The sequence below is a fragment of the Patella vulgata genome, chromosome 4 (assembly GCF_932274485.2).
Source record: "Patella vulgata chromosome 4, xgPatVulg1.2, whole genome shotgun sequence".
NCBI lineage: Eukaryota > Metazoa > Mollusca > Gastropoda > Patellidae > Patella > Patella vulgata.
Window position 1 is genome coordinate 61,038,028 of NC_065882.2, and position 14,328 is coordinate 61,052,355.

Below are 14,328 nucleotides of genomic sequence, written 5' to 3' on the forward strand. Positions count from 1 at the left end.
CACACACACACGCCCCCCCCCCACCCCCTCAAAACCTCCTCATACCCTTGATATGAAAATCTTTGTGTTTTGGGAGTCAGTACACTGTAATATACTGAGATGCAGTGAAAGCACACCTCTTATTTTACTGGAAATACAGCAGAAGCGTAATGCAGCTGAATGTCACTTTTGGCATGACTGTAGGCTGGACATTTATTTACTGACTCAAAAAATAAATAGCTATACTATATACCGGAAAACACCGAAAAACAACCGGAAAACTGCCGGAAAACACCATGTGATACTGAATACCGGAAAACAACGGAAAAACATTCCCGGAAAACACACTAAATACCGGAAAACACCCTAAATAGGTAACCCGGAGAAGGGCTATACTATAAACTGGAAACTAACCCTAACCCAGGCAAATAGAGGACCAGGCTCTGTGTTACCTATTTAGGGTGCCAGTCTCCGGGTTACCTATTTAGGGTATTTTCCGGTATTTAGTGTGTTTTCCGGTATTTAGTGTTTTTCCGGTATTTTCTGGTATTTAGTATAAAATGGTGTCTTCCGGTAGTTTTCCGATTGTTTTCCGGGGTTTTTCGGTGTTTTCCGGCATATAGTATTGCCGACCCATGGAGGTTATGACAACTTTACTTTACAATGAAATGTTGCTGTAGGAATAAGGAGTAAAAATCAAAAGACAAAAATTTGTGTGTCCACTTCTTTCTAGTAGCCACACACTGCAGGCAGGACATAAGCCTCTGAATCTCTGCTTATGAGATCCTTCTTCGCTCTCGTAATGCTGCTTTCAATGGTTATGGTATATAGATTTCTAAATTAACACAGTGGCAGGTTCTCTGTGTTGAGGTGTCAAACAGTGGCATATCATCGTGTTTGCCACAAAATTGTCAAGGGTTGTTCTGACCCTAGCTTTTTAAAAGCCACATTTTATACCCCACGTCTGCACCATAAAAATGTAAGTTTCAAAATTACCATTGTGTCGAATTCAATTTTTGGGATGCATTTACCTTGTTGTGAAAACATTATTCTCATATTATTGTCATGATATGATATTATTATATCAGCAATTGCAAGATTACAGTGTATCTCTCAAACAAGATTTACAATCATCCATTTAAGGTGTGGTGTTTTCATTCCATCTCAGTCTATAATTTTTTCAGGTTTACAGAAGGTTTAGAATGTGATAGTATTAAAATAAATAATCTGAACCAATGTACTGTAGATGATTAATTTTCATGGAAGTTGTATGGTTTGCCCTAGGCAAGATTCCTGTATATTTTTTGTTTAAATCAGTATTAGATTAGATGCTGATAACAAAAACAATTTCTTTGTGTGTTCATATTTTATTGAGGAAGATTTCAATCGGAAAATAATGTGTATTTCCTCTCTTATTTCCTGTTCTAGTAATTGAAAGCTGATTTGATAAAGACAAAAAATATCTTTGCAGACAAAGCAGTCATATTGATTGATAAACATTATTGACAAGACTGTTTAATAGGCAGTGCTGGAAACCTGCTCAAGTACCAGTAACATGGACAGAATATTAAAAACCTCTAGAAAAACATAGCCCATTTAAAAGTTGTATGGCTCTATTCTTTTGACCGAAAATGTGTCTAATAAGAATGTATATAAAGTGATTTATCACCCAATAATACATTCTACAGTAGATATCGCTTGTGTGATATATTTCATAATCTACTGCGATATCTAGAGATATCGCTTTACATGAATTTGATTGGTCAGTTGAAAAGGAACTACTTTTTTTTATTTTCAAAGAACAGTTCATTTCTTATAACTTTTTTTAAAATTAAAAATGAAATATTGTTATTCAATTGACCTTGATGGAAACACTGGGTCAATATAAAGGACTTTGCAATGGTTGATTTGCTGTCAAAAAATTATGTATCACTACGCCGTAATGTTCAGTAAAAGTGAAATCTACAGTAAAGAATTATATTTATCTATTTGTGCATGTAAGAAGGGATTGGGTGATAAATAAAATCTCCTACTCGTCTTTTTTGATATCAAAAAATATCAACACTCGTTGATAAAGTAAAAAAAACTCGGCAGAGCCTCGTTTTTTGTTACTTTATCAACTTGTGTTAATATTTTTTGATATCAAAAAAGACTGGTAGGAGATTCTCTATTTATATTCATTTTCAAAAGAAAAATATTGTAATTTCTGATCAATTATGTTCGGTGAAATACGTGAACAGTCCAAATTGAAGAGCAGTCTTTTTCGTCTCCAAGCAGAGTCGGATCCAAAGGGGGGGGCGACAGTGCCCTTTTTTACTGCTGAAAGTGCCTTTTCTCAGACCCAAATATGTGTGTTCCCAACCCGTTGCAGGGATCCCAATTGACTCAAACTATTGACTCAAACACACCAGTCTGGTCTAATTAATGCTTCCACTTTCAAACGAATTCTTGTTGTTTAGCTGAAGGTGCCCTAATCCTATAGAGTGACTATAGACAGACATCAATGATAGCATCTTTTGGAATCGATAGCGTATATACTCATGCCCATCACCGACGCGCATGAGTGCAACTTGATGTAGCATTGTTTCATGTGTGGACAGTACAAGTTACAAGGCTTAAATAGGGAAGTGGCTAGGGAATAGATTCGTTTTTTTTTCCATCATAATGCCTCGCTCGCCTTGACAATTTTCAAGGCGCATGTTCAACTGGCTTTTTTGCACGATTTCCGAAGGTTTACTTAGAGTTAGATGAAAGTATCAGCCAAATAGCGCTTGGAATGGCTACAGATGCAAGGAAATGACGGATAATTTTCTTGGGGGACCCCCCCCCCCCAAAAAAACTCTCAGCGACGTGCCCCGTCTCCGCAGTCAGTGCCCACATTTTGCTGCGCCCCTGCCAAGGTCCATTCTACATGTTTTTTTCATTATTATTTTGTTGTTTGGGAATCAGCCATTACTATTTACTTCCGCATTGTCTGGTAGGATATGTTTGTCCATTACAGTTGACTCAATGACAAACCTTATGATAGAACGGTTACGCGCTAACCATTCGGTCATCCAACCCCACCTATTGTGTAAAAAAAACCACATCCATCAATACTACCGGTACCCAAAACATAACATACTTTTTCTGGTTTATATAATTGTAAATTACAGAATTTGTTCATTCATATTATAATTATGATTAAAATGTTTGTTTTCCCCCGAATCTAACTAGGGGATCATTCACCAAGATTCTGGACAAAATCTTTAACATCTGACAGATCCAGTTTTATTTTTTTATTTTTTTTTTTCAGGAGGATTTTCTAGCAACTGATGAATTATTTGTTGAATATTTTAATACATTTCTCAGTCTTCCAGTAAGTTTATTTTATATTAAATTGGTCAAAAACTCTATTAGTAACATAGAAACAAAGCTTTGATTTGTATTATTTGTATTAGATTTTTGTGATATTTCAGGCCCGGATCCAGGATTTTGTCGAGGGGGGGGGGGCATACATTGGAGCAAAGGTTAATCATCAGAGTGCCGCATGCATTAGTGGTTTGGTGTAGTCCCCAGAGTCTTCATCGCAGCCTCATTCCAAAAGCAATTGTATACGTTGCAACCTTAGGAATTGCTTGGGCGGAGACAATGCAAAAATCATGTTTATATCATCTATTAAAGAGCAGATATGTGAACTACAACAGTAACAAAGCAAACGAAAATGAAAATTAACTATGTCACATATCAATAGTTGATATTATTGTCAGTTATGTCATCATTCGAGTATGTAGTTTTTTTGCATAGGAGCATACATGATTGTTGATCAACAAACAGTTGATATTGATTAGTCAGTGAGGGGGAGGCCACGGCCCCCTGGATCCGCGCCTGTATTTTGATTTGCAACTTTACTAATACTGAATTATTATCTACTGGTATGTTGAATTATAGTAGTTTGTCAGTGTATTATTATTTGTTACAAAATTTATATAGTCCCCCTTCATGTGTTCAGGTGAGCTTTACAATACTTATATGAAATAAAACCGTCAAAGACTAAAAAATTATCACAACAAAAGAACAATACAAAATATTATGACAAAAGATTATATCATTGAAAAATCAGAAATATTTGGTTGTGCATGGTAACTATTATATATAGTGTTTAACAACACAAACCAGGTCATTTTGGGACTAACATATGGTGCGATTTGATTTCAATAATTTGTTTGCTTGATGGGTCTTTAGCCGTGGGAGGAAACCGGAGTACCCAGAGCAAACTCGCGAGGTTGAACAGGCGACCCTACTCCTTGGCAAGTACAGGGAATCGAAACCTTGCCACTTAACTCAAAGTGCATGTGTTAGAACATTCAGCTACCCAACCCCCCTGGATGTAGAGTAGACTTAACTTAAAGGACATTTTCTATCTGTTTTGCTGATCCACTTTGTCTAAAATATTATTAAGATACTAGTGTACAGGTATTATATGGTATGTGTTGACATATTAGTTGTCAGTGGTCGGTTTGTTTCATGGGAGTGAAACTTACATGCTACAACAATGAACCCTTTAATCAAAGGGTCATTAATGTTTACACTGTAGGTAGTAATAGTCAAGTACACCATTATGCGAGTCAATAAATTATATGATTGAGACTCTTTTAATATTAGACTCTCCCAACACAGCAGAGAACATAAAATTACTTCTTTCTGGATCTTCCGAACTTACCAATGTTACCAACTACTCTATATTTTCAATAGTTCATAATTTCATAGAAATTACAAAACAATTTTAATTGGTTTAAATTTCAGTATTATTATTTATATTATTATTATTAGCCCACTTTGAATGCAAGTGCAATTGATTGATTGATTGAATGAATGTAGTTATATTCATATTGTAAATAGTGTACATATTTCTTTTGTCTTATTTCTTTACATATTAAAATTTTGGAGAGAGGGCTTTTGGGTTTGGCTGTTTCCCAATCCTACAACTAAATAAGATATTGTTTATATAAAATCAAAAAATATTATTGATGTTTGGCGTTATTATTTCTAGGGTTGCGCACAAAAATGGAATTGATTTAGATATTAAAATATTTTTTTCAGGAAATTAATACAGTCTATGATTACTTATAAGACAAAGAGTATAATATAATAATTTATTATGCATTATGAGGGAGTAGTATTTTAGTACGAATATTGGAACAACCATTGCATCAATACCTGAGTAAACTTTCATTCTTTTCAGAGCTTTCCAGAGCCTTTGTGTTTTAATGAAGAAACGGGTGGTTTTGAAGTTGTCAACAATGCTAAGAAAGATTTGGCTCGTCAAATTAAAGCGGCTGTTCGCTCACAACAGAAAAAGAAAAAGATGTATAAAGTAGCCAAAGATCACAGTTATATTGATATTCCATTGATACCTATAGAAGAAATTGAAGGACCAGAAAAAATTGAGATCGATACAACTTTTACCGTAACTGTGAGTCAATCTGATTGAAAACAGATGTTTTTCAATTCGTTTTTCTTCTTCTTTAATTTAATTATACTCGACATTTTGAATTTACCGACTCAGTTTTACTAAGCATCAGATCAATTTTATTTGCCATGTTCTTTCTGTACTGTAAACACTTCAAATTGTTATTTATCCATTGATCTTTTTGTAATCTCACTGATGTCTCCTGCATAACACTGTCGAGATCAGTCGTCCGAATGGCAGACATTCTGATGTAGTGTATCAAATCAGACCCATTAAAAGATATAACTTTAATTACATGTAAATTGACCGGAAGTAAAATAAATTCTAAATTTGTGAAATGTGATTAGTTTGATTACATATTTTATTTCTTATGGTGATCAGCATGTGAAATACTGTATAGCAACACAGCCCTTCTAGCAAATAAATTAACACATTACTTCTACAGGCAACATCTTAATTTTGAAATTATGTATTTTAATTCTGTTGATTCATTTTCAGACATTAAATAAAGAACAGGGCATTCATTGGGTAAAAGCTGAAAGACTGCCAGCATTCCTTGAAAGTGATTGTTATCTAGAGTACCGTCTGGCCAAAATTCTGTCCCAAGCCAGACTAACAACTGAATCAGGAGAATTTGTCATCATGAAAATAGACTTCAGGCCTCGAATCAAAAAAGTAAAACAAAAGCCCGCAGAAGAAGATCACAATGATCCTAAAGAGAGGATAATGAAGGACATGTTTGTGTCATTAGGTACTGTAAATACCACAGATTCCAATGCATGGTTTAGTCAGGCACAAAATGCACAAAGTGGTACACAGACTTTTACAACACTGTCTCGACCTCTCTCATCAAGCCGTCCAACAAGTGCTCGTCCAATAAGTGGAAGACCAAAGAGTGCCATAAGTACTGCTGACAGTTATCGTAGATCTGATAGTGGATTTGGCAGTCCAATGAAAAGCTCTGTTTTCAGCAGTTCATTTTTTGGAAGCTACGCACCAGGTGTCAATGGAACTGAAGAATTAGATGACACCACACTTCGAACAAAAATTTATCTCGATTCCAAGCCTACAACTCCTCGACCATCTGATACATGTTGTGTTCTAACGGGTGATCAAAATGTTTTCAAACAACCTGCCGGACCAGTCTACTCCTACCCAAAACATGAATCAACTGATTCAGAATCAGGAGTTGGTGATACAGATCGGGATGAAACAGATTTTGAAACAGAGGCTCCATCTACTTATGTTCGCGATGATGTACAATGTCAGGTTGAGTCTGAGAGTGAGACTAAAGTTAACCAATCAGAGACCAGTGTAAAACCTAAACAGTCAGTAAGTAAACAGAACAGTACAGAAAGTATCGTTGTGAATAATATTGATGATCTAGGGTCAGTTATAGTGGGTGCCATATTGAAACGATCTTTAGCAGAAATCACAAACACACCAGAATCTGAATTCGAAAATGATAAAGAAATATTATCAATCTTTAGTAATCCTGAACTGAGCTACATAACCGTAGAAATGTTAGATCATGTCTGTTTTAATGAAACTGGAACTGAAGAGCAGGAAGAAGAAATCCCAGTCAATAAGGATTTGGAGAAAGAGGAAGAAAGTGATGTAGATTCTTTATTAGACAGTGAAGAAGATTATGAAGAAAGTGATGAATTCTTTAGAAAACATAAAATCAAAACCTATGACCTATCCAATAGAAAAGGTGTACAGCAATTTAAAACATTCTTGAAGGGAACAAGTGGTGAAAAATATTTTAAATTCTGGGTGGATATAGACCGAAGTCATCTATTTCCCAAAACTATGGATGTATTAGGGTGAGTTATTTTAAATGATTTCTGGCATAGAATTCAATTCAAGTGATATTTTATTAAGATTAAAAAGCTACCCAAAAATACAGTCATGGCAGACGGCAACTAATCAAACTTTCCGAATGAATAAGAGAGGTATATTTCTGAGAGTACGTGATCGAATATAACTGAAGTAAATTATCTCAATATCTGGCAAGAAGTCAATCGCATGACATTGCATACATCAACTGAATATGATACTATCTCAACCATTAACCAGAGCTGAAACGTTTGATTACTTCACAATTGTTTTTTGGGTTAGAAGTACTGTGACATGTTAATTCTGGATGCTCCAGACTGAAAAATCGAGCCCCCACCCAATATGGATGGATTACATGTTGGGCCCATTATGCTGTAGTTATAGGATCATTTGCAAAGCATGTCATATGAGGTGTCATAAACTGATGTTACCTAGTCATTTGCATAAGCTCACATATTTTGTTTAAAATGTAGTTCTTGCTTTAATGAAAGGAGCTAAATCGCTAATATTTGGGATCTAGAAATTGGCACAAATGGGTCGCAACTCGCAACGCATATAATAATGTAATATGAATGAATATAAACTGATTTACATTTAGTCGTTTCCGTTTTTACTCTAATTTCAAATCAGTTATGTTAGGCGAAATACGCCAGAAGTGTCAATCAAATGGCAATCTCTAGCATCTGGTTATTCCAGTCTACACCGATAGTATTTATTGCGCATGCTCTCCAGATAAGAATATGGCCTCACCATTTGACATGACTTGTGGAATATGTCTAGCCTCGTTCTTTGAGCCCCTTATTACAAATGGTGCTGAAACGCATTATGGTACAGGATTCGTGTACCAATAGTAAAATGTTTATTTTGTTTTAAATATTGGATATCAGAAGTCCATCTTTTCACGAAACAATAACAACAACAATGTTGATTATGATTTAAATTGATAAATAATTTGTGTTTTCAATGTCGAAGACTTTGGATGATACTGAGTTAGAGACTTAGCTACTTTAAAGTATTTTCTCCTTGTATTTCAATAGGAAGTAATATGTACTTTATCTCAGCTAATTGTGCTTCCAACACAATTTTATATATTTTAGGTATTTATCAGAAATGAGAGACAAGTACCAGAGAACAGGTGCCCCATATGAACTAACAAAAGAATTAAAGACTGAACTAGGTCTTGTAGAACCAAGTCAGTGGACTGTGAAGAAATTACAAAGTTTACAGAATAAAATAGCTGAACCTCTAGTTACATACTGGTTAGTTCATTTTACTTACATTGATTTGCGCTGCAATATACTTTCCTAGTTTAAAGGAGCTAAATCGCTAATATTTGGGACCTAGAAATTGACCTAAATGGGTCACAACGCATATAATAATGTAATCTGATTGTATATAAACTGATTTACATTCAATTGTTTCAGTTTTGACTCTAATATCAAATCAGTTATGTCCAGCGAAATACGGCAAGAGTCTCAACCGAATATCATTTCTAGCATCTGGTTATTCCAGTCTATTGCGCATGCTCTCCAGATAAGATATGGCGTCACCGTTTGACATGAGCTGTTGAATATGTATAGCCTCGTTCTTTCTAGTCACTTGTTGCAAATGACGCTAAAACGCACTGTGGTACACGATTCGTGTACCACTGGTAAAATGTTTATTTTGTCTTAAATATTGGATATCAGAAGCCTACCTTTTCATGGAAAGATCGCAACATCAATGTTGTTTTGAATTGACAAATAATTCGTATTTTCAACGTGTAATGTTTTGGATGATATTGAGTTAAAAAAAAAATCTTGGAATTAGCCATTTATAGGCAGGGCCATCTTAACAGCATTATAATAGGCACCCGGACAAAGCAGTGCACCAGTGTTTAAACATCAAAAAACGTGATGTACAGCAATGATTAATCAACACAAACATTAATTAAACAATATAAAATGAGCCTTGAAAAGCACAAAAAATTCAGCATATGAATGATACTCAATTATGTTTGTGGAGTCTCGGTCAACTGTTTAGGTTAATTGTCAGAGCTATGACCACATGAAGGTGTTTTCTGCAGCTCATGGAAGCAATGTCACCTTTTCACAAAGCACACATCAGACTGTACATCTTTATTGAACTTTGTGTATTTTTATAAAACAGGCCCTAGGTATGGTTTTATTTTGAATACTAGAATACATCTTTGGTAGATATAATTTAATGGCAATAATTCAGTGATCTGATCTTAATTTCAGGGCACCAAGATTTTTGTTGAAACAATTAATGAAGACAAACCCTGAGAAATACTATCTCTATCATCATCAACAACTACTAAAACAAACTAAAACAGATGTAAACCCAAACCCCCTAACAAAATCACTGTTACCATTACGTCCTAAATCATGTCAACCTCGTATACATACCACACCTATAATACAAGATGTAAGTAAACATGTTGTTTTTGTTGTTTATTAAAGATTAACGTCCAATGCATTAAGTATGATAATATGGAGAGGTTGATTTAATTAAATTATTTACACTTTATGGGTTGAAAATTGGTAAAAACACAAAATAAAAAATTCACCTTAAAATTGGTAAAAACACAAAAATAATTAAGTAAACATGTATTATTGTCGCTTATCATTAAAGATACATTGGTTCATTTTATGATTGTAAACATTATAATAGATTGAATTTTTAGCATTTGCCCTGTGGTGTAGTGATTAAAAAACACCATGAATTTATTGAGTATGGGAGTATCACACCCTGACTATGAACTAGTTAATTATAGGCCCTGATTGATTTAATCACACCATAACCATGAACCTGTTGGGTAAATCTTAGGCTGGATTATAAAACACTATGAGTATGCTCCTAGTATGCTCAAATGCTGATTAGTGCTAAACATTTAATTAGCCCTAATCAGTATTCTGGAATCATTTAATTAGTCCTAATCAGCATTCAGGAATGTGGCCCAAAATGATTAAAATACACATTTAGTGTATATTTTGGTTGTGTATGGCCTCTGCTGGATAAAATGCTATATACTGTACATTGTGTTTAATTTTTATTTCAGGCTGTAACTGTTAGCTGTAATCCACCAGCCAATCAATTTCAAACATCGCCACCTGTAGGAATGAGACGATCGTATTCTCATCTTCAACCTAAACGTGCAACAACTGCTGGTAATATGAAAACAAGAACTGAATATAAAAAGAAACCAAGAGAATTTTTAGAACCCAGACTTCGCGTACCACCCAATAATACCAAACGTTGTCAGTCAGCTTTTACAAGGTATAATGTATTTAGCATTTCATAATGTACCAGAATTGATCAAGTTACTAAGGTTTATGCTAGAGCTAAACTTGCCTATTGTCGGGTGGTTGTCTATTGGTGGCGTTATATCTTTTAAATGTTATGTAAATTATTGTTTTAACATTTATTCACATGACAAGCCCATAATTAACTCTCTAGTCAATTGAATGGCTTAGATATTGAGTGAATTAGACAATGCCCACCATATTGGTGTTAAATGCTAATGTTGTCTGAGACTGCCAATAAGATGACTAACAATCGAGAACATGAAATGTTGAATTTCCATGTGCCAATTATTGCTACTGGAGTCTTCTTGCTTTGAATAAATAGAGAATCTCCTACCAGTTTTTTTGAGTAGATTTTATTTATCACCCAACCCTTTCTTACGCGCACAAATAAGTAAATATAATTCTTTGGTATAGATTTAATTTTACTGAACCTGATTACATTACGGTGTAGTGATATATCATTTTTTGACAGCAAGTCACCCATTGCAAAGTCCTATATATTGACCCTGTGTTTCTTTTAAGGTTTTGGGGAGTATTGTAATTGTTTATGGTAATTGAGAACTTTTCTCCAACAATATTACTGGATTCAAAATGTAGTTCCTTTTTTATTAAACAGTAGTTCCTTTTTAATTGACCAATCAAATTCATTTAAAGCTATATCTCGCTCAGTAAATTATGAAAGTTATCACACAAGCGATATCTACTGTAGAATGTGTTATTGGGTGATAAAGTAATTTGACCGAAATTTTCAATATATTCATTCTTCATAATCTATTTTTGAACTATTGTATCAAGAACAGCCAACCCTTTATCTAAATCTTGCATGATGTATCTTTACTAGGACATCCTCAGCAAGATTAAAACCCAGTCGTATAGTTTCTGCTCGACCAACATCAGCAGGTTCATCATCTTCAAATGAATCCTGGGAATCAGCATCAGTTATCATGCTTCCTGAAACACCTCAACCATCAAATATCATTCTCCCATCACCACCCACGTCAAGGCCTGCAACAAGGGAGACCACAAGACGTGAGTCAAAAGTGAGCATAGAATCTGAGTTTTTGGGCGGTCAGAGAATGGAGGCCTTACTTCAGGCTTTAGAAAATGAGAAATCGGCTGGTGGTTTCTTCAAAAAATATGTAGAAAGAAGTGGAAATAAGGTAAATATAATTAAGAATATCAACTCAACTTATTTAAATGAAAGGAATATCAACCTTAAGGTTGTATATTTTAGTAGATCTTGATATTATCATGTGTTGTATTTTGATAAAGATTTACATTTTGTTTCAGCTTTGGAAATGGTGCTTTGAGTTTTGGCTGGATGTTCAAATCTATCACGATTTATTTTACCAGGAAACTGTAGAACCATATAAACTTAGGGTAAAGTCACAGGTAAAATAAGACAACAGAATATTTTTATACGCCCACATTTTCATGTGGAGGTATATTGTTGTTGCCCCTGTCCGTCCAGAGTCCATCCATCCGTCCACTATTTGTAGACACTACACAGGTCACAATTTTTATCCGATTTTGACATAAGTTGAAATATAGGTTTATATTCCAAAGATCTCGGTTCCTTTCGATATTGGCATGTATCGGACATAACTTCATGGATTATGGTCTGTGATCGTCTGAAAAATCACGTTGTTAGCTTGTGGACACCCCAGAGGTCACAATTTTGATCCGATTTTAAAAAACTTAAAATGTATGTTTATTACACAACGATCTCGGTTCCTTCCGATATTCGCGCATATTCAACCTTAACTTCTTGGATTATGGCCCCTGATTGTTGTTAGCTTGTGGACACTAGAGGCCACAATTTTTATCCGATTTAAAAAAAACGTTCAATTATATCACTGCTATACCATAAAAAGTTACACCATAAAAAGCCTGACCAAAACTGCCTGACAAAATGGCCGCTCCTTGTAGGCAAATAGTTGTAATACCAATTTTTATCTGATTTTGATGAAACTTAAAATATATCTTTATATCCCAAATATCTTAGTCCCTTTCGATATTCTTGCATTTCAGACCATAACTTCCTGGATTATAACCCTTGAATTTTTTTAAACTATCCATCTCTTGCAAAATGTGGGCGTATCTTGCCTAGCAACTGCTGGTTTTATTCCAGTCTTGATTAAATTCTCTGATTTCATAAAACACCTTTTTTTCTGGTCCACAATCTGCAATAATTGTCATTTAAAGTAGTACACCATTTCATGAGGAGTTTGGCGCCTCTGGGGGGGTTGGATGGCTGAATGGTTAGCGTACGCACGCTGTATCATAAAGTCTGTCATTGAGTCGACTGGCGTGGTTTTGAAAACCCCGGTTGTACGTGACAACCTCGTGGGTTTTCTCCGGGTCCTCCGGTTTCCTCCCACTGCTAAAGACCCCTACGCGCAAGCGAATTATTGAAATAAAATTAAACCATATGTTAGTCCCGAAATGACCTAGTTTGTGTCGAGTGGACGTTAAACCCCATTTCTCTCTCTCTCTCTTGGCGCCTCTGTGGATCAGTGAGTGGGATCCCAGGTTGGTGGAGAAAATTCTTCAGGATTTACCCATTTGTTTCCCCTTGTCAGTTGTGCATGTTGGAGAACCTAGGAAGGGACAGCATCTCATCATTCAATTGGACAAAAATCTGCGGTTATGTGCATCTAAAATAATGGGCAGAAATGCTGCTGTTTGAGCTAAATTTCCCACATAGTGCACTGCATGGCTTATGCCTGTTTTTTGTTAATCCAGTTGTGCAGAAAAGTAAGATGCTAAACCCCATTTCACTTCAATGAGGAGCTTTTGCCCTTTTTACATGCTCTACAGGTCATAGTTTTTTATCTTACTTTTAAATTTCAATGAAGTTGCATTGATTGAAATATGTCAACAGTTTTTAAAATTATTTGATAAGATGAAAGTTTTTGAACAAATATATTCTTACCTGGTATATTTGTTGTAAACTTCAGGCAATTTATTCCAAGTATATAGTGACGTCTTCACCATGTGATATTCAATGTGATAAAGAACTCCGAGGTGATATTTATTATCATCTTTCTCCACCTTATGAAGAACTTTTTGATGAAGCAGAGGAATATTGTCTCCAAGTGCTGTATTCAGCTTGGATTGGTAATCTGAAAGAAGATATAAGGACATATAATAAGGTATTTATCTCAAAAGTTACAAATCAGTTAAAAACTTCATTTTTATACGCCCATGTGGAAATGTGGACGTATATTGCCGTCGCCCCTGTCCGTCAGTCCGTTGTCCACAATTTCTTGTGAACGCTCTAACTCCAAAAGTTTTAATCTGATTGTTTTAAAATTGATATATACTGAGCGCCATGGAAAACGCATCACTTTTTTTCCCAAATATCTTATTACTAGGTGGTTTTGTATGTATAATATTATGCAATACTATGAACTATTGTTTCACACAATGCTCCCAAATGCAAAATATATCGGCCCGTGTGCACAAAAAAAAATTGCACAAGATGCACATGAAAAACCCAATATTCACGTGCAGCATTGTGTGTGAGCCCTTTAAAAGCATGTTTTCAACTTAATGTGCAGTACATGAACTGTGAAACGTCAATCTGTCGTAATTTGTTGTTGGACGTGTGAAGGAATCGAGCTAGAGATGCAGAGACTTACTGAAAATCAACGAAATGAAGCCATGGGAATGTCCAGGGCTGGCATGTCTACACGTGCTATTGCCAGACACTTCAATTGTCATCAGTCCACTATTGTAAGGTTGGTG

The 14,328-nt window shown here is 35.1% G+C and overlaps 1 protein-coding gene across 2 annotated transcripts in view; it reads left to right on the forward strand.

Moving 5' to 3' along the window:
* The window catches only part of LOC126818150 (regulator of G-protein signaling 22), a 53,914-nt gene that overhangs the window by 18,254 nt on the left and 21,332 nt on the right, over window positions 1–14,328 (forward strand). For both annotated transcript variants that reach the window (XM_050545367.2, XM_050545370.2), the window contains 9 exons: window positions 3,275–3,337; window positions 5,204–5,434; window positions 5,930–7,257; window positions 8,368–8,529; window positions 9,511–9,697; window positions 10,332–10,549; window positions 11,420–11,738; window positions 11,869–11,970; window positions 13,539–13,733. In XM_050545367.2, coding sequence (XP_050401324.1) covers window positions 3,275–3,337; window positions 5,204–5,434; window positions 5,930–7,257; window positions 8,368–8,529; window positions 9,511–9,697; window positions 10,332–10,549; window positions 11,420–11,738; window positions 11,869–11,970; window positions 13,539–13,733 — 2,805 coding nt within the window. The remainder of the gene's footprint in view (window positions 1–3,274; window positions 3,338–5,203; window positions 5,435–5,929; window positions 7,258–8,367; window positions 8,530–9,510; window positions 9,698–10,331; window positions 10,550–11,419; window positions 11,739–11,868; window positions 11,971–13,538; window positions 13,734–14,328) is intronic.